Source organism: Aquarana catesbeiana, linkage group LG09, assembly GCF_042186555.1.
Source record: "Aquarana catesbeiana isolate 2022-GZ linkage group LG09, ASM4218655v1, whole genome shotgun sequence".
Classification (NCBI taxonomy): Eukaryota; Metazoa; Chordata; class Amphibia; order Anura; family Ranidae; genus Aquarana; species Aquarana catesbeiana.
Window position 1 is genome coordinate 112,389,739 of NC_133332.1, and position 20,223 is coordinate 112,409,961.

General features: G+C 42.7%; 1 protein-coding gene across 1 annotated transcript in view; it reads left to right on the forward strand.

The window, feature by feature from the left end:
• WDR44 (WD repeat domain 44) overlaps positions 1 to 20,223 on the forward strand; it is a 136,478-nt gene that overhangs the window by 56,995 nt on the left and 59,260 nt on the right. Inside the window, exons 3-7 of the mRNA XM_073599151.1 lie at positions 1,521 to 1,595; positions 3,439 to 4,078; positions 9,164 to 9,294; positions 9,608 to 9,709; positions 11,124 to 11,260. Of these exons, the coding sequence (XP_073455252.1) occupies positions 1,521 to 1,595; positions 3,439 to 4,078; positions 9,164 to 9,294; positions 9,608 to 9,709; positions 11,124 to 11,260 (1,085 nt within the window). The remainder of the gene's footprint in view (positions 1 to 1,520; positions 1,596 to 3,438; positions 4,079 to 9,163; positions 9,295 to 9,607; positions 9,710 to 11,123; positions 11,261 to 20,223) is intronic.

A 20,223-nucleotide genomic window follows, 5' to 3' on the forward strand; every position in this document is an offset into this window, starting at 1 on the left:
AGCGCTTTTCAGGCATTTTGGCGCTAAAAATGGTGCCTGTAAAGCGCCTCTCATGCCACCCCAGTGTGAAAGCCCGAGTGCTTTCACACTGGGGCAGTGTGCTTGCAGGACGAGACAAAAAAAAATCCTGCAAGCAGAATCTTTGGGGCAGTGGGGGAGCGGTTTATACACTGCCCCTGCCCATTGAAATGAATGGGCAGCGCTGCCAACGCGCTTTGGCAATGCCGCAACACAAGTTTTTTTTTTTAAGTACCACTATAACAGCAGTAAAGTCCTGCTAAAACTAGCCATTATCAGAATACTGTAGCTCAGCAGAGAAGATTTCCCCCATCCACATCAAGTGTGTGGATGGGGGAAATCAAATTCCCCCCCCCCCCCACTGGTTGAATGGGCAGCTTTAACTTTTTAGTGTTGCCAGCTGGCTATATAATCTTGAGGGCCTAGCTGATGGAAGTGGTTAAGTGTGAAAGTCTACTTATAGCATATAAATTGAATACATCATTAGATTGGCCCTTACACTATAAATACGTTGGAATGTGCACTAGTTGCACAAGTTTATTGAATTTTGTGGCAACATATCTTAAAGAGAAAAATTTCTGTGGTAAAAATATATAAAACAAAAAAACAAAGTGGAACTTTAGCCATAACTTAATAAAAAAAATCCTTAGAAAGGAACATACATACATTTCATATTTATATTAATGCTACTGAAATGAGTGTGTGTTGTAAATTTCCTCCAGCATTACTCCTGTTTCTCTCTTGCCTGAGGCTGCCATTTTGCTTTAGTCCAGAGCCCCTGAGCAGAAGAAAATCGTAAAGCATAACATCGATTTAACGGTTTCAAAAAACTGTTCTATTCCTGGAATGTCTGGTTGAGGACACAAGCAAAAGATCAAACAGAAGCAGCTTCCTTGCTGTAAAAGATGAGGTTTTAATTCCCCTTTAAGGCTCTCAGCAGATCGGCTTCAACATACTCAGCAGTGCCTAAAAATCTAGAGCGACTGGACATGTGCAGAGTAGGGTGGGACAGCGTATTACTGGATTTTAAATATTATAGGCATTTATTTTTAATATTTTACATGGCTGTAACTGCAGAAGGGACCAGCATATGAAGTGATTTTGCAAGGCTTAATTTTCTATCCAAAGTTCCACTTTTTTCATCAATAGATTTTTATTGTTTTTTAAAGTAAAATGATACAATGTGGGCATTTGTAAAACGTTGTACAAAGTAGTGTGCACATGTCAATACATACAAATATGTTAAAGGCCTAAACTAGAGCAAAGGCAGCATGGTGGTGATTCTTTTTACTGTCTAATCTGTGTATATATAAAATGTGTATTATTGCAGAGCTTTTGTGAGCCCTTCATTGCTTAATTTGAACCCATTCTTGTTGCGTTCTTGTTTTCAAAGGCCTGTATAACCAGGGACAATGACTTGCCGTCATTACATGTAAAAGGCTGCGAATATCTTGTTGCCTAGGTGTTTTAAACAATGTTTACATTTTTGTTGATGTTTTCAGGAAGAAGTTACTCATACTGAAAATTCTGAGGTGGAAATTCTAACCACTGAACCAAAGCAAAATGACCCAAAAGAGGTGTGTACATTACTTTACTTGCTTATGCACAATTATTTTATCGATGTGTGTAACCTCATCAGGAATTAACAAATATGAGTACTTTATCGTTGTTAAAAAGGCATTCTACTTTTTACGTATTCAATACCCACACACATTTTGTGGGAGTATAAGGCCACTTGCAAACTGAACACTGCCCCGTGCTAGCGGTAAATCGCTGCTTGTGTTAGAAGAAGGGGTTAAAAGCGCCGCTGCTGAAGCGCTTTGCAGGGTCTTCGGCAGCACTGCCCATTGATTTCAGTCGGGCTTTCACACTGGGGGGTCTTGAGACACATTTCAGCTGCTTTACAGGCACTATTTTTAGCGCTAAAATGCCTTAAAGGCGCCTCAGTGTGAATGTGGCCTAAACGTTAAGATGTACCCTTGTAGATCTCTACAGTTATCAGAGAAAGTCCTCGATGTCTGGTTCATGGAATGCTAGCATGCCTGAAATCTGAGTCTTTATTCCTTTTTTCTTTTTTCTTTTTTCTTGACTATAGTAGACAATGTATGCAATAGCTGCTGTGGGCAGAGTCAGTTTTTTGATATTTCCCAGTTGTTCACTATTGTTTTAGTCAGAGAGACTATGGACTGGGATGTAGTTCACTTGATGTGTGTGTATAGATGGATTTTTGAACCATGGTCTTTAATTAGAAGGATCATTTAGTGTCTACATTTTTCTTGATCTTGGGGCAGATATTCATGCTTATATGTGTAAACCTTGGGCTCCTTCGGGTATAACTGGAATCCATGGCATGGCAGAGCAAAATCTGAGCCAGCCAGTTTTCACTTTGCCCCTTCAGAATTTAAGTCAAATTGCATAATTACTTTCTGTAAAAATGATTTGCATTTGCACCTGATAGATATCGACAGCTGAAATAAACAAATCTAAACCTTTCCCATATGCCATGCTTGACCCTTGCCTCTCCTGTCTCCAGAGCCTCTCTTTTGATTGAGGCCACCCTTAACATTAAACCACTAGTAGGAAGACTTGTGAGGCCTGTTGAAGCGGGCTAAGCTTCCTTCAGCAAGAACCAAAGATTGGCACATAATATACGTTGTCTAGGATACTGGATCCACTGCTTTTGTTGTGTGTTTTTTATGGAAAAGAACCTCTGCCTTTTTACACTTTTAAAAAAAAATTCCAGAGTTCAGCTTTAAAAAACTATTTATGATGCAATTAAATTTTATTATTATTATTCATGATTTATATAGCGCCAACAGTTTACGCAGCGCTTTTCAATGTAGAGGGGGACAGAACAATTACAGTACAGTTCAATACAGAAGGGACAGGAGGGCCCTGCTCGTAGAGCTTACATTCTAAAGGGAGGGGGTGGTGGTACAAAAGGTAATGGATGCGGGGAATTATTTGATGGGGTTGTTAGGTGGGTGTGGGATAGGCTTCCCTGAATAAGTGAGTTTTCAGGTATCTCCTAAAGGTGTATAGGTTAGGGGCAGGGAATTCCAGAGGATGGGAGAGGCTCTGGAGAAGTCCTGAAGACGCGCATGAGAGGAGGTAACAAGGGAGCTAGAGAGCAGGAGGTCCTGGGGGGAGCGGAGGGGACGATTTGGGCAATATCTGCAGATGGGGTTTGTGATGTAACTGGGGGCGATGTTGTGGATAGCCTTGTATGTTGTGGTTAGCATTTTGAATTTTATATGGTGAGGTAGGGGAAGCCAGTGAAGGCATTGGCAGACAGGAGCAGCGGTCACAAATTGCTTAGTGAAGTGTATTAGTCTAGCAGCAGCAGTCATATGGTACAATATGGTACTGATGCATACTATGTGGCGTGTGTTTTATTCATAAAATGTAATGTCTTGGTAGATTATTGAGAGCATCATCGAAGAAAGTCAAAAGTCCTCTGCTGTAGATGAATGTCCTAATATAACAGAAAATGTGGTAACGTTAAATAATTCGCGCGCCTCTGTAGAGATTGATCCAGCACTTTCAAGCAACATCCCTGAACTGTTGATTACTGAAACAGATTTTGACGATGCGGAAGAACTTCACCATAAAGAACTGGATGATCATTCAGGGTCAAAACTTAGTGAAACACATGACATCTCTATTCCTCTCATTGAACAGTTGGTAGAAACCTCTAAAATTGTGGAAATTATACAACTAACAGAAGATCTTCAAATCTCGGAAAAGGAAGAAAGCACAAGAAAAGTATTTGAGTATGAGGAGGTTAAAGATCTTAAGGAACAAGAAACTAGTGACTATGTGCCCAGCGAGACATCACCTGCTGAAGCTGTGGAGCAGCTGCCACCTGCAAAGCCGCCTCGGCAGATTACTGTTGAGCCTGACATAGTAGCAAGCACTAAAAAGCCTGGTCCCTCACGTCCCCCTCCACCTTTAAATGCCCCTCCACCAAGGCCGCCACCACCTGTTAGGCCTGCACCACCTCCACGTAAGAAGAAAAACGATTCTGACTACGAGAGCCCAAGATCCTCTGGTCTGGAATGTAAGTAATACACCAAGGTGTAACAAACAAGGTCTCTGGTAAATGACCATTGTTCTTGGATCAATACACAATCTTTAAAAGTTGAATTTAAAAAAGGTATTGCTTGAAGGAGAATCTGCATAAAGCATAATCTGGTTGATTTTGTACTTGTGGGTCATGCTATATCTATCATGGTATTAACCTATAGGCAAACTCCACTCCATCCGAAACTTAAATTTTTAAAATACTGGGAATCCTTTATTAAGGATACTCTATCATGGCAAACAATACTTTTAACTGGATGGAGGTGCGTTACCACGCACCAATAGCCACTAGTAAAATATAACCTTTATTGAAATTCTATTAAAATGTATAGTAGTGTTTCTCAACTTTTTTTTTTTTTTTCTCCAGTCAAGGCACCCTTTATGTATAATTTTAATCTCAAGGGCACCCCATTCTAAAATGTAAAAAATGAAACTAATAATTTTACAGCAACATTGGCACACGTAGGACACCTAACATTAGAGATTATTTATTCTTACAAAGCAAATCTACCTTTGCGCATTGGTACTAATTAGTGTTCCAGTAGGCAGAAGGCCTACTGCCTCTCCCAATGCTGACTGAGAGAGGCAGGGGAAGGGCTAACAAGGATGCTGTATAGGCACCCGACATCCTCCTTATTAACTGATGTCGTCATTGGTTGTTAGGACACCGGCGGCTAGACGGTTGTAATGGTGCACAATGAAAACCTGTGGCTTTGTGTAACTAAAAGGCTTGATCCACCAAACTGGCTTGTATACAATTTTTGCCAAGGCACCACAGATTGTGTGCGTGTGTGCTTTTTAACTTGTAAGGTGATACCGAAAGACTCCCACATCCACAAAGCAACTGTTGATAGTGATGATATACATAGTCACAGTGCGGATAATACCAATCTCCACACACAGTTAAATAACTGTTGTGGAGGAGAAACAGGTCTAGCCGTTCAGTGGAACTAGTAAATGACTAAATATTCTTTAGGGAATGAGGAAAGGTGGAAATGGAGGGGACAGAAGTCTATACAAAAACCTTCACCACCCATTATAGCAATGCCATTCCCCCAGGCAAAAAGGTATCCTCCACTCTAAATTTACTGTTGGCAGTATCTATAAGGGATGGACAACAATAGTAACAAGGTTCCAAGTTCTCTGCTTCTCCATCAGATATCTCTGTCCAGTGTTAATTTTGGCAGCAAATTTCGTTATAGATTTAGTCTTGGTCTTTTGATTTAAAATGGCGTTTTAGACCCCTTTCATATTGGGGCGGCGTGTCCGTTAGCAGTAAATCGCTGCTAGTTTTAGCGGCGCTTTACTGCTGCTGGGGCGGCCCTTTTTTGCCATTAGCGGGGAGCTTTTAACCCCCACTAGCAGCCGAAGAAAGGGTTAAACGCGCCCGTGTTGCGGCACTTCTGAAATGCTTTACAGGAACTTCGGAAGTGCTGCCCATTCATTCCAATGGGCATGGGCAGTGTAGGAACACTGTATACAGCGCTCCTACCTTGCCCTAAAGATGCTGCCTGCAGGACTTTTTCCCCATCCTGCAAGCGCGGGAGGCAGTTTTCAGGTGCTTTACAGGCGCTATTTTTAGCGCTAAAATGCCTGAAAACTGCCTCAGTGTGAAAGGGGTCTTAGTCTTCTAGAATTTGTTTTGGTCGTATTTAGTCGACTAAATCTCCGGTACATTTTAGTCGACTAACATGCCCTACATTTTAGTCGACTAAAATCTAATGAGTGTACTTAAATTGTAATGCATTATTTTAAGCATTTCTCTACAATTTCCAAACTCATTATATACTGCTGGAGTGAAAGTTTGATTGTTATTATTTGTGATATTAAGGTTTGAACATGCGCTACAGACCAGTGTTAATTTTGACATCAAATTTCAATGTAGTTTTAGTCCTACTATTTTGACTAAAATGCCATTTTAGTTTTAGTTGTATGTTAGCCTTCTCAATTGTTTTAGTTGACAAAATTAACACTGTTGCAGTGCTAATCTGTAAGCAATAAAAACCTGGTATCAAGGCGTCCCAAGTTTCTAGCCCCAATAACCATGTGCGCCCCAAAATCCAAAAACGTTCTCCCAAAAAAGAAAAAAAAAAAGTTTTGCTTATAAATCCAGAGCTTCATCAGGGGTGCATATAAAAATAAAAAGTGAAGTGTTGGCCTAAAGCCACTTGGCAACAAAGAAAATGGCTGCTTTATTTCTTTCTCCATTATTTATATAATGCATTTATTAATGTCTGCCGCGTCTCCTGCGCAATTACGTCATCTAGGGAATGTAGAGTATTCCAGATTCCACTGAAAAAGTCCTAGCACTATGCTGCAGCATTTTCTTACGAGATTTGGAGTAATGACCATCCCATAGGATTGTGCCAACAGGCGCAAGAGGTCTCTGTTTTATATAGCATTTTCAGCAAAGGGGAATGGGGAAACGTTTAAAAACCTGACCGCGCACTGCTAAGTGGCATTTTGAATGTCTCAATATCTTCTAAGCCTGGCACACTTGATATGCTAATGGTGTCATCTGAAGCAAGATTTCTGGTACTCCTAACCTCAGTGTGCACAGCTCTTCATAGATCAATAAGGCATGCATGCTGGATTGAGGGAAACATGAGACCTACTGCGGCCTTCAGATCTGTAGCAGTCACTGGCCACTGACATTTTCGGCCTTTTTATTTGGCTGAGGCTGGATGATGTCACTCCCACTCATGTGTAGAAGTTCATTCATCTCAGCAAATGTTAAATTGTCCACTGAGTTGCGCATGAGCAGCTCAGTGTACATTGTGAACAAGCTGGTAAGAATACTTAATGCAGCATAGTATATCTAGGAAATTAAACTAACCTCAGATTTTTGGTAGTTTCCTTAAAAACTATCTGCGCCTAATTCAGCGAGAATTTGCGCTGGTGTAGGTACTGGCACGTGTAGCAAATTCTGGTAGTTCTTACTATGGCCATGTTAAGAACCTGTCTCTATGGCAGCAACAAATTCTTAAAGAATTACCACCTGTAACCTGTGAGTTGGTGTACAGGGCGTATGCAAGTACTTAGTGGGCTATGCCTGGGCTGGGAAGCTATCTTGTATGTATACTATTCCATGTGCAGTTTTGATATGTGTACTCCACATGCTGTATTGTGGAAAATAAGAAAATATACTGCCCATCTGTCCTGTCAACCTTTGATAAAAAATGTATTTTATAAAAATGAACGTTAGGGAAGTTGACATCAAACATTTTATTTCTATATATTGAGAAGCATTTAGAATCCTTCCCTGTAAAGAAGGGATTGAAAAGCCACTTTTATACAAAAGAGCTGCTGGATTTATGATCAGAAGGTATTTATGAATATACTGTGAGACAGATGTATGTGAGAGTGGTTGGTTAAAGGCCAAGTTCATCTATAAAAAAAATAAAAATAAATGCACATGTTTTTCAGGTAAAAAAAAAGTGCATTTATTTATTCTCAGGAGCCTGCAGAGCATTGCAGCCAAGATCAGTAGATAATGGGTGCAGTGTCAGGCTCCTGCACACACTGCCTACAGCTTTCTTCCCTGTACCTCTGTACAGACTTTCTTTTAGAAGACTTGAGGAAGTGTGAATGGACTACAAGGGCGCTCATTAGTGCCCTCACAGTTCATTGAGAACTGCAAGCCGTCTGCCGCGGTGACAGACACGACTTGTAATTTCTTCATACACATATTCCTATAAATCATTGTTGCTCAACCTCTGGCCCTCCGGCTGTTGCGGAACTAGAAGTCCCATTATGCCTCTGCCTTTAGGAGTCATGCTTGTAACTGTCAGCCTTGCAATGCGTCATGGGACTTGTAGTTCCGCAACAGCTGGAGGGCCACAGATTGAGCACCCATGCTGTAAATAATTGATGCAGCTTTTCTGACAGAGCCCAGCACAGCTGTGCCGGTTTTGATATGTGGTAGTGGGGAGAGGAAACTCTGTCACAGGGGGGTGAGGATGGGCAAGGGGGGCAGTGCTGCATATTAACATGTTACACCCTAAATATAATGGTGAAAAAATAATTTTAAGGGGTATCAGTGTTGGGTCTGGGCTTTGATTAGTGATCTAATGAGACCCACCTCTTTCTGCTTCATACTCTAGTGAACTTAAAAGAGTTGTAAAGGCAGAAGGTTTTTTTATCTTAATGCATTAAGATAAGAAACCTTCTGTATGTAGCAGCCTCCCCAGAACCCCCCAATTACTTACCTGAGCCCCATCTCTCTCCAGCAATGTCCACGAGTGTCTGAGCCATCCAGGACTCTCCTCCTGATTGGCTGAGACACAGCAGCAGCGCCATTGGCTCTCGTGGCTGTCAAAGTCAGTTAGCCAATTAGGGCAGAGGGGGGGCGGGACCGGGTCGGGCCTCCGTGTCTAAATGGACACTCGACAGGAGGGAGGGGCCAGGAGCAGCTAAGAGGGAACCGAGAAGAGGAGGATCCAGGATGCTCTGTGCAAAACCAACTGCACAGAGGAGGTAAGTATAATATGTTTGTTTTGCTTTTTAAATACAAGACTTTACAATAACTTTAACTAATGATTACAGTTGCGTAAATTGTCCCATAGATTGTTGATACATTTTATACAGCAGAGATTTTGCTTTTAACTGTGGAGAATGCTAAAATCCTATTTGCTACCTATATGTAATGAATGGCAAGACAAGTATAAAACTGACCAAAGATTAAAAAACATGTGTTGGACCATTATGTTTCCTCATACTACTTCTCCAAGGGAATATGCAAAATGTATTTCTTTTTTTGTCGTGAACTTTTTTTTTTGACATAGCTGTTTTAGTGCTCAGTTTAAATAAGATTGGAAATCTGTTTTTTACGTAGACTGTGGGTCCCTATTAACATGTCAGAAAGCTGGAAGGGCTGGTTTTACAATCGATTAATGCCTATGTCTGCCCATCTCTGTTATTTCTCTTAGCCACGTGCTCATTTAAGAAAAAATGAAAATGCAGGTTTAATAGTTAAAATCCATGCTGAGCTGTAACTTTTGCACATATTGCAGTTGCCTTCATTGTAGACTGTGCTGCCTGACGCTCCTTTTTTATTTTGCAGTTACAAAAGATGTCTTTCTCACTGGAGAGCTCCTGTCTGCAAACACTGTGGCAGAGGCAATAAATAGGGATGGTCAGCCTTCACTGGATCTCGCTAGCGCAACAAGCGGGGATAAAGTGGTGACTGCTCAGGTCAGTGATTTTCAGATAAAGGGAACATACTATGTTTTGGCACAGCAGAAATAACTACCCCCCCTATATGAAGGTGTCTGAAGAAAGGCGTTTTGCTGTCTGCACTTCCCAAAGTAGATTGACATTTTCATTTGCATATTATGGCAATTTTTTTTTTTTTTTTTTTCTGTGGGTTTGCAAAGATGCTTTTGTAAATGTGTCCATTGAAGTGCCAACATTTCTCATTTATGTGCAGGTGACCTACTGGACTAGTCCAGAAATGTTGTAAACTTATTACGTTGTATTAAAATTTTGTCTGTAAATCTGCTTTTAGGAAAATGGCAAGGCGGCAGATGGTCAGCTGTCCAGTTCGCCCACAGAGACTTCTGGTCCCCAGAGGCCCCGGTCTAACTCAGGAAGAGAGCTCACAGATGAGGTAACTCCTAACCTTCTGAAGAGTCTCTTGTTTTATATAAAAGTTGAAATTATTTCAGTACCCACTATTTTTTCAGGTACAAAAAAAGATTCTGCTTTGGCTAATTGCTCAGGGGTTTACAGTTAGTGTTAAACCCTCCTTTTAAAAAATGACATACAGCAGCAGAATCTGCACTGTTTGCAGTGTGCTTTCGCTTTGAAATGAAAATTGCAGTGAGATGACATTAGGAAAAGAGAAGTTCAGGATTTAAAAAAAAAAATGACAGTCATACTGTCAGGCCCTGGTATTGCTCCGCTACTGGTTTACAAGATGCCATAATTGGCTGAGTTTAGGGTGGTGGAAAAAGCCTAAGTTAGCCAGGGTTCCCATATTTTTAGGAATTTAGAGTGGAAGTCATGTAAAATGCTGGACATCTTTCCATCATCATATTGGTCAAACAGTCCTTCACAGCTGCAAAGGAGACCGTGGGTCTCTTCCAGGCCTTGTCTATGGTATGCTTAGCCGGAAGTGGCCAGTACCTGTTGATAAGAGAATAGACCTGGGATAGGGTAGTGCAGTAGGGCCAACTTTGTATCCTTAAAAATGGGTAAATGGAATAAGGTGTGCGGGAGCCCGAAAGTCCCAGACCAAAATCTGGTTAGGCTCCAGCAAGTCCACCAAGTATGGAGGACATCTTCGCGTAGGCCACAGCCCCTCAAACATCTATCACTATATTAAGTTCTATTAAGTTACTATCTTAGTAAGACTTTTTTTATATGCTGCTTCCAGGCTTGTAGTATTGAATTAGCATTTTGCAATAGTGGACCAGGCTTTGCTCCATTCCTCAGGGTCAATAGGTGTTGCCAAATCACGCTCCCAAAGAGACATGCAGGAGGGGAAAGATGGAGAGGCACCAATCGTGCTAAAGGAAGAATAAATCGCTGAGCTAGTAACTGAGGCCCCAAGACACCACAGTCTTTTTAATGAGGTTTACAGTGTGCTCCCACCTGTCGGGAAGTGGCATTGGGAAGTATGGAGCCAACCGCTTTTAAATGCTGGTATTTAAAAAGAGTGGCTGTGGATTTTTTTAAATTTAAACATTTATGTATATGTTTGCAGGATAAACAGCAATACATTTATGTAAAGGAGGGGGGAGGTGTTAATACAAATTTATGTGTATAAGTGGCTCTATTCCAGTTTGTACAGACTGCCAAGTTAACAAAACACCTGTCTTCTCTCACACATGTATTAGGAAAGATTAGGTGGGTTTGCTTGGCATTCAAGCAGCCACTGAGAAAAATAGTTGTAAATGTCTTTTTTTTTTTTTTTAAAGTCTGTGTGAACAAGACCTTAGCTATGTGCACCTGTCCTACAATTATGGGAGATTTGTTTAATGCTCGATTTCAGATCATTCATCATGACTTGTTATTTTCAGGAGATTTTGGCCAGCGTAATGATAAAAAACTTGGACACTGGAGAGGAAATCCCTCTGAGTTTGGCAGAGGAAAAACTTCCAACAGGCATTAATCCACTTACATTGCATATCATGAGAAGAACCAAGGAATATGTCAGGTAAGAGCTGCTACAGTGTTGACATTCCAAAAGAAAGATAATCACGTCTCCCGAGTATACTTTGTTCTGTACTTGGGACTAATTTTAATTTATTCTTGCTTCTGTTCACTTTTCAAGAAGAACCTGTCACTATCCAAAGTCAAGTAACAGTTCACCTATTATAATGAAGTGTTTCTACCAAGCCAGTCAGCATCCAGATTTTAAAAGAAATGTAAAATTTGTGTTCTTCCTGTAATGTTTCTTTATCCAGATCGGCTAAGAAATTAAAAGGCTTTTCAGATTGGTTTTCTGGGGCATTTGACTGTAAGGAGGCAGCATGTCTCCTCCTCACCCCCCTCCCCCTTTTAATCCTGTAAATTCTGAGTCGCAGTCCCATGCATTGCACACAGTTAGGGTGTGGCCCTATTGACTTGCATGGGTCGCATTCGGTGGCGGTAACACTTGACAAATGCAACATGCTGTTTATTTTTATGTTGCAGCTGGATGTCTGTGTTAGGTGGGTGGTCAGGGGGCAGTAAAACCGTGACGCAACTGCCTACATTCACCACCCCTGGCAGCATGTGTGAACAAAGCCTTAGTGTATTAACACCTCACTGTCAGAACACAATAGCACAATGGGGGGGGGGATCGTTGTGCTAACATTGCATAGTACAGTGAGCTCCTCCGTTTCCCAATCACCCCGCTGGTTTAAACAAACAAAAAGCTTACCATGTGTACCAGACGTTGAAGCGGAACTAAAAGGAGGATACTTCTGTTCCCAATGCTCTTTTGCTGGTGGCGGCATCTTCTGTGTGCCGGATTTTGGCTATCCTCATTGGCTGATGCTGGATGACATCACTCCTGCACAGGAGCTAGTAATCCCAGCACACAGGGCAGGCCTGGCCCCTGTGAGCTGCCTATTTGCTAAGCGTAACTTTAGTTCTGCTAAAAGCTGGCAATACATGGTTTGAAATTCGGGCAGTTCAGCAGGGAGCAGACAAACTCTGATCCATATATGGTCTTCCTGCCAGAGAGAAGTCAATCTAACAGTTGGCTTTTTGGGCAGGAATGTTGGAAATTCAGGCAGTTCAGCAGGGACCAGAGACATTTTCAATCCATGTATGGTTTTCTTGCAAAAGAAGTCGATCTGGCAATTGGCTTCTCTCAAGCAGGAATGCTGGAAAATTTCCACACTCAGTGCATGTAGCCTATTGGCTGCAAAAATGATTGGTGTATTCTGACAGTGGAAGTGTCCCCACTGTCAGAATACAATAGCGGGGATGATTCCCTCATCCACCTGGTATGTGTGGATAGGGGAATAGGTGAATTAGATCATTTTTCTCAAATCGCCTTTCAGGACAACCTTGGAGAGCGCGCCCATTTTCCAGGAAACACATGCAGCCTTTAAATCTCTCCTCTTCCACTATGACTTCAGTTATTGTGTTTTCTCCACCATGGTGGAAACGCATGCTGGAACCAGGGAGCTAAGCTCTCTCCAAGGTGGAGGGAGAAGCCTTACCTTTTTGTGTTTGTTGTGCAGTGACCATCCCAGCACCCCTCCAGTATGGGCGGGGGGTGTTCCGGAGTCCCCGGTCTCTCCAGCTCAAGGGATGCAAGGGCCTGCAGGAGGTGTCGGCATCTATGTGCCCGGGGTCCACTGGCATTACCCTGGTGGCTGGGCGGATGCCTCTGCTGGTCAACAGGGCATCCCGCATGTCGGTCCTGGGTCCCGGCCGGCGGGTGACGTGGCTTCCTCCGGGAGCATGGCGCAAGTGGTTCCAAGTGCCAGAGACTAGGGGGCGGGTCTGACGACTGACGCTTCCTGTTCCGGCCCTTGTTGATGATGCCGGGACCGGGTAATTAAAAAAAAGATTTTTTTTTCTCAGTATCCCGCTGCGCTCTCTGCTAAGATGGAGGAGAGGCAGACAGCTACGGCGAAAGCAGGCGCCCCAGGCATCGGTCAGGCCCAGGTAAGAGGAGTACAGTGGTACCTTTTTTTTATTCTTGTCCATTTGGGCTTATGTTGTGTTTTTTTTTCGATCCTCCCTGCAAGGAGCCTGTGGCTGCACGGTCAGAGGTTACTCCGCTCAGACCCTGCAGTCTGGACTTGGTGGTTGCTGGTGAGAGTGCACTGCTCTGGGCACTGTTTCCTTCTGTCTGGTAGTGGTCTAGTTGTGCACTAAGGGTTGGAAAGTTGTGTCAGGGGGCCCTTAGGTGAGTTTCATTTTTTCTCATTACAGGAAAAAGCTTTAGGAAAATCCAAGCATTCAAACCCACCAAGTCAGAGGAAATGTCCTTCCTGCAAGAACCCCCTCAGAGATTCATGGCATAAGGCAATGTGCAGGTCCTGTATTAAGGAATTAGTAGAAGAGGAAACATCCCAGCAATACAAGGATTTGTTCTCTTCAGTACGGGAACTTACAAACTTGTTGAGTTCAGTCAAGTCCATGTTGGTTCAGAGCCCGGCAGGCCAGGTTGAGCCCCAGCATCCACCATCCAGCCCGAGGGCATCCACCTCTAGACCAGTAGAGGGTTGTGGACTCAAGGGATGAGGGGGCAAGTACTCTTCCCTCCCTCAGGGATTCAGACGAGGAGGAAGATGATAGCCGAGCCTCCAGGTACAAACTATCTTTCGAGGAAGTGGATGACCTGAGAGCGATCTACACTACCCTCGAGATCCAGGAGGAAAAGGTGCAACTATCGGTTCAAGATAAAATGTACCAAGGACTAGACCACACTAAACATAGTACTCCCAGTCCATAGAATCCTCTCGGACACAGTACAGAAAGAGTGGAAGGACCCTGAAAGGGGCCCTTTCTTTTCCAAGACCCTTAGGAGAAAGGTTTCCCTTCAAAGATAAGGAGTCGGAGGTATGGAATAAGAAACCCCAGGTGGATGCTGCATTCTCACAGGTTTCCAGTTGCACAGACCTAGCATTTGAGGATATGGGGGTACTGAAAGATGCGATGGTTAAGAGAGCGGACTCCCTCTTGAAAAAAGCGTGGGATTCCACATCGGCCAGCCTCAAACTCGCTATGGCTTCCACGGTTGTCGCAAGGAATCGAGAATGCTGGGTAGAGAAGCTGAAGAGCCATGTAGAGGTGGGCACATCGTGGAAAGATCTTCTGGAGTCCTTCCCATTGATACTGAAGGCAGTGAAGTACGTGGCTGATGCATCAGCCGAATCGGTTAAGATGTCAGCAAGCTCGTCAGCTCTGGTGAATTCAGCCAGATGTGCTTTCAGGTGACACAGCCTCCAAGATTAAGCTATGTGGCCTACCTTTTTTCGGGTGATCTTTTCGGTCCAGACCTGGAAACAGTCCTGGATAGGACAGCAGACAAGAAAAAGGCTTTCCCTTCCAAAAAGAAACAACCGATCAAAAATACTTTTTGTGCTGTTTAACAGCCACACAAAAAGTAGGGATCAAGACCACAAGAACCTTTTGGGTCTCCCAAAGGGATAAGGGAGTTCTCTTTAGATCACCCCCAGACCAGCCCCCTAAAAACAAATGATGATCTTACCCCAGTAAGGGGAAGATTGTCTGTCTGCCTTTCACCTACAGTGGAACAAAACCACTCCAAGCCTGTTTGTGAAGAATGTCATCTCCCAGGGTTACTGTCTGGAGTTTTCAGAGGGACCCCGAGCAGATTTTATGTTATGACCCTTCCAAAGGATTAACAAAAAGCTTCTGCAATGATGAGCCTGCTACAGGATCTGATTCAACAGGAGGTGATTATCCAGGTCCCAAAACATCAGGAAGGCAGAGGCTTCTATTCCCACATCTTCTTGGTGAAAAAACCTTCGGGAAAGTATCGATTGATTCTGTACTTAAAGATCGTAAACAGAACGATCCGTTACAAACATTTCCGGATGGACACGATCCATTCAATAACGAAGTTGCTGACTCCCGACCGTTTCATGGCATCCCTAGATCTAAGGGACGCCTATTTACATGTCCCAATAGCTCAAACATCCTAATACTTTCTCCGCCTAACCCTCAACCTGGGGACTTCAGTTTGGCATCTCCAATTCAGAGCTCTGCCATTCAGACTTTCATCCTACCCCAGGATCTTTACAAAAATAATGGTGGAAGCCCTGGAGCCTCTGAAGCTAAGAGGGATTTCGGTCATCCCATACCTGAATGACCTGTTTTTCACGGACTCCAAAGAACAAGTTTTGACAAATCTTCAGGTGTCTCAGACTCGCCTCAAGAAGAAAGGGTGGCTCCTGAATCTTGAAAAATCAAATCTAGAACCAATGCAGGAGATGTTTCTGGGCTATAAGATAAACTTGGTGCTTCAAAGAGTTTTTCTGCCACAAGAGATGATGGAGAAGATCCGATCTCTCAGTTTCAGTTGGATCAGCCATGGCAGTCTTAGGACTTCTCACGGCTTCAATCCCAGCTGTACAGTGGGCCAGATTTAATTCCAGACCTCTTCAGATGAATATCTTACAGAAAATGGTCACACCAGGAGTCATTAAAGAAACAAATCAAACTTGCGTCAAACCTAAAACGGACGCTCTGGTGGTGGAGGAATTCAACCAACCTGGCAAGAGGTCTCTCCTGGGTCTTTCCACTAGGCAAGCGTTTAACAGTTGCGAGTCCCTGGGGTTGGGGAGCCCACCTGGATGGCCAAACTTCACAGGCTTGGTCCAAAGCGGAAGCCCAAAAGTCCTCAAGTTTGCGGGCATTAAAGTCCATCTTTCTCAGTCTCCTAGATTTTCAAAAAGCGGTAAAGGGACAACATGTTCAGGTCCTTTTGGACAATACGACTGCAGTAGCTTTTGTACTGAAAAAGGAAGAACCAAGAAGCAGAGGACTCCTGGGACTAGCCAGTCAGCATTTTGCCTGGGCAGAATGTGGCTTCTGTCAGCGTTCCACCTAAAAGGACCCCAGAATCTGCTAGCAGACCTGCTAAGCAGGTGGAAGCAGAGTGGAGTCTGAACCAAGAAGTTTTCTTGATGATCTCCGAAGCGTAGGGACTGCCTCAAATTGATCTGTTTGCAGCCAACAGAACGCAAAAGTACAGAAGTTCTTCTCACTCCATCGAGAAGACCGGGCTGTAGGCATAGATGAGTGGTATTAGCAGCTGTGCTATGCTTCCCCCCCGATACCACTGGTCCTAAGGAAATTTGGGGAGGAAAATACCAATCTGATTTTGGTCACTCCCTTTTGGCCAAAAAGACCCTGGTTTGCGACACTACTAAACCTGGCCGCAAAACCTCCATGGAAGCTGCCGCCCAGGAAGGACCTGTTAGCGCAGGGGTCTGTGAATCATCAGGAAGCAGACCGATTACATCTAATTGCTTGGTTTCTGAAGACCTCATAAAAGCCAGGGGACTATCGGATAAATTAGTGAAGACCCTACTCTCTAGTAGAAAGAAGGTAACTCGGGCCAAATACCTGAAGGTTTGCAAAAAGTAAAATTCCTGATGTCAGTCTTCGAATTTCTCCATGACGGAATGGAGAAGGGACTGGCAGCCAGGACCCTGAAAACCCAGGTTGTGTGTGTGTGTGTGTGTGTGTGTGTGTGTGTGTGTTTTTTTTTTTTTTTTTTTTTTTTTGAAGACTTTATCCAGAGAGGTCTTAAAAAAAAAATCTTGAAATTAAGTGCACTCGCGCGAAATAGGCCAGTGTCCCTTAAAGTTTTTCCCAGTTGGGATTTGTCTGTTTTACAGGGTCTCATGGGAGCTCCGTTTGAACCCTTACAGGAAGCATCCTTAAAAAAAGTAGTCCTTAAAATAATTTTTTTTTTTGGTAGCCATCATGTCGGCAAGAAGAGTCTGCGAGCTTCAGGCCTTGGCAGTCACAGAACCCTTTCTAAAGGTTCTTTCAGACCAGGTGATCCTTCAAACAGATCCAGCTTTCCTGCCTAAGGTTTCTTTGACTTTTCCCTGTTCACAGGAAATAGTCTTGCCCACTTTCTCCTCAGCTCCTGCCAACCCAGGAGAAGAAGCTTTCCACACATTGGATGTGAGGAGGTGTCTACTACACTTTCTAACAATCACCAAGGAATTCAGAAAATCAAACGCTTTCTTCGTGATTTTCTCAGGCTCATGTAAAGGGGAGAAAGCTTCCAAAAGCACACTGGGCAGATGGCTTAGATGGGCAATCACGGAGGCCTACAAAAGCGAAGGGAGAAATACCCCCCTTGGGTATTGCTGTTCATTCTATGAGATCAACGGCAGTTTCCTGGGCCGGTGCTACGCCTGAACAAATTTGCAAGGCTGCCACTTGGTACAACTACTCAACATTTCTCCGACATTATAGGTTGGACTTGCTGCCCACCGCAGATCAAGCCTTCGGCAGGAAGGTACTGCAGTCAGTAGTCCCACCCTAGGATAAGTTTCTCGGTTATCCTCTCCAAGGTTGTCCTGAAAGGCGACTTGAGAAAGACTTAGTTAGTCTTACTGGTGGCGGCATTTCTAAGAGCCTTTCAGGACAACCGCTACTTATCGTGGTTGTTTGTGGTTTTCTGTGCTTTATTTTCCAGGATGTCGGAGACCACACAATAACTGAAGCCATGGTGGAAGAGGAGGGATTTAAAGGCTGCATGTGTTTCCTGGAAAATTAGCAGAGCTGCGCTCTCTCCAAGATGTCCTGAAAGGCTCTTAGAAATAGCGTCTAAGGTTTTTTGTTTTTTTTTAATATTCCATCTATGGCCAGATTTACTGACTCTCATTTCTCAGTGCAAGTCTGCCTGTATGATTAAAGACAGTGGATCTATGCAGTCTCTGACATGAAGTACCCACCATACTCCTAATAGCAGTGTAATGTAGACTGCTGAGGATTAGGTCACATGAAGAAGCACTTGATTATGGCAAACTAGCTAGTCTTGTAGTGCAGACACATGCCCTACTAAATTGTTTGACAAGTAAATGTTATTGATGAGGAACTAACAGTCAAAAAAAAATTCTAAAGCATTCTCTTCTATAGCCGCAAAAGGCTTTATTACCTGGGAGCCAGCTTCTAAAATAGTATGATTAAAGATATATCCCAGGAAGTGTACTACCTTGTTAGTTTAAGCTTCCTGTCCATTTGTTGACATACCTTCCATCAGTCTGGGCCATTAACTAGAACATGGCTTGGCTGCAAAACCACAAAAACAAGCATTAGTAGAGTGTAATTGCATTTTTAGTACTAAATGCAAGTGGTCAGCCATGGCTCAATAATAGCTCCTCTTTCTTTATCTGCAGCAGGAGCTGTGGACTTCATACAGCACTGTTATACAGGCATCATATAGATACTACATAATACTGTTCGTTGTGATTATATTCTTCCTAGCAATTATACAGTACAGGTCAAACTTGCTGCCTGTGGCAATAATACTACACCCATTTTACAATAAAATAAGAAATCTTTACTTCAGTCATCTAGATCTACAGAGCTTCAGGCACAAGCAAGTGAGGCCAGCTATAAACTGACGTGTGTACAAATGTCTTCTATATTCTTAAATCACGGCAGGCAGCTCTTGTGACAAATGGAGAAATCTGATTCATAAACAATCGAGCACACAGGTCTCTTGAAGTATGTAATGGTGTTTTATTGAAAATAAAATGTGAAAGATACTCACAAATGTATAAACTCAATAGGCATATCAAGGTGTTAACCAAAGCACATAAATAGGAAGGATCAACCACCAATAACCAGCATCCAACGGGATGGCTGCCAACAGTTGAAAATGGCTGATGGGCTTCTGGGATCATACCCCCTTTCATCAGAATCTTCTTGGCATTCATGTATTACTTTTTAAATTGTAGCCCTGTATAGGGCCATAACAAATCCAAAAGTGCCCCCAATTAAGAGCACTGTATGGAACCTGTGTACATTTACAGATTCTAGGTAATGCTCTGGCTGCTAGGGTAACAGGAACAGCACCAGTAGCTCTTTTTTCAGTAGCAAGCTGCAGCCACTCCTTATACATGGAAACACGTACACTGATCAGTGACACAGACCCGCTCCCTGTAGACACGCAGGGAAAATTCTCCATGGTTTTATTCAAAAACCTGATCATTGAATGGGCACAGTTGTTTTGCTGTGCACTAAATATCGCCTCCTGATTGTCTATATTACTCTTATTTTTCTTCTTATTTCAAATGATGTCTCTGTTGTTCAAATGTCTTCCTAATGTTACATTCTTGGTACTGCTTCTCCAGAAATGTTCACTTTTAAAATTTTGCTTTCACTCAAATAGTCCTCATCTCAACATATGGACGTCTTAATCTCCCTAACTGGCCTTCTGGCACATTCTATATCTACCTCAGATGGGGCCCACTCTTGGCATTCAAATAGGGATTGCCAGCTGTGGGTTTGAAATGTGTCTTTTTTGCACTTAGAACTGGACCTGTAAATTCAATTTAAAAGTGGTTTATTAGTACAATTGATGAAGTCTGTTCATCTTTCATCAGTGTCTTTTTAGATAAATTAGTATACCTGGTAAATGGGACCAGATTCACCTTAAATGGATTACTGAACCAAAAATATATAACTTTCCCCAGTAACCCATTAATAAAGTTGCTGTAAAGCGCTGCGCAAACTGTTGGCACTATATAAATCCTGTATAATAATAACAAATTTGAGGAAAACCTGTCTTCCATATCTGTATCTTTTTTTTTTTTATTTTGAATATAATTTGTCATCCGGAAATAAAAAGTGATTTATGAGTAAGTACTAATTCTATGCCAACCAAAATAATCCTTGATGGTTAGAGTTCAAGGATGCAGGCTCTATCCTGATTGGACCACTTCCATCCCATAGTGATGATTAATAGAAGTAGGGGAGGAAACCGCCAAATACGCCCAAATATAACTGCCCTTGCATTTTTATATTTGTGACCTATCTTCCGCTTTGTTGTTTTGGTGATCATTTTGATATGCCTATTGATCTTTTGTTTGAACATCATTCACATTTTTTTTTTAAGTACATACTACATCACGAGGCTATTGAACTCTTTACTTCACCCCTTACCTACTATTGTTCTGA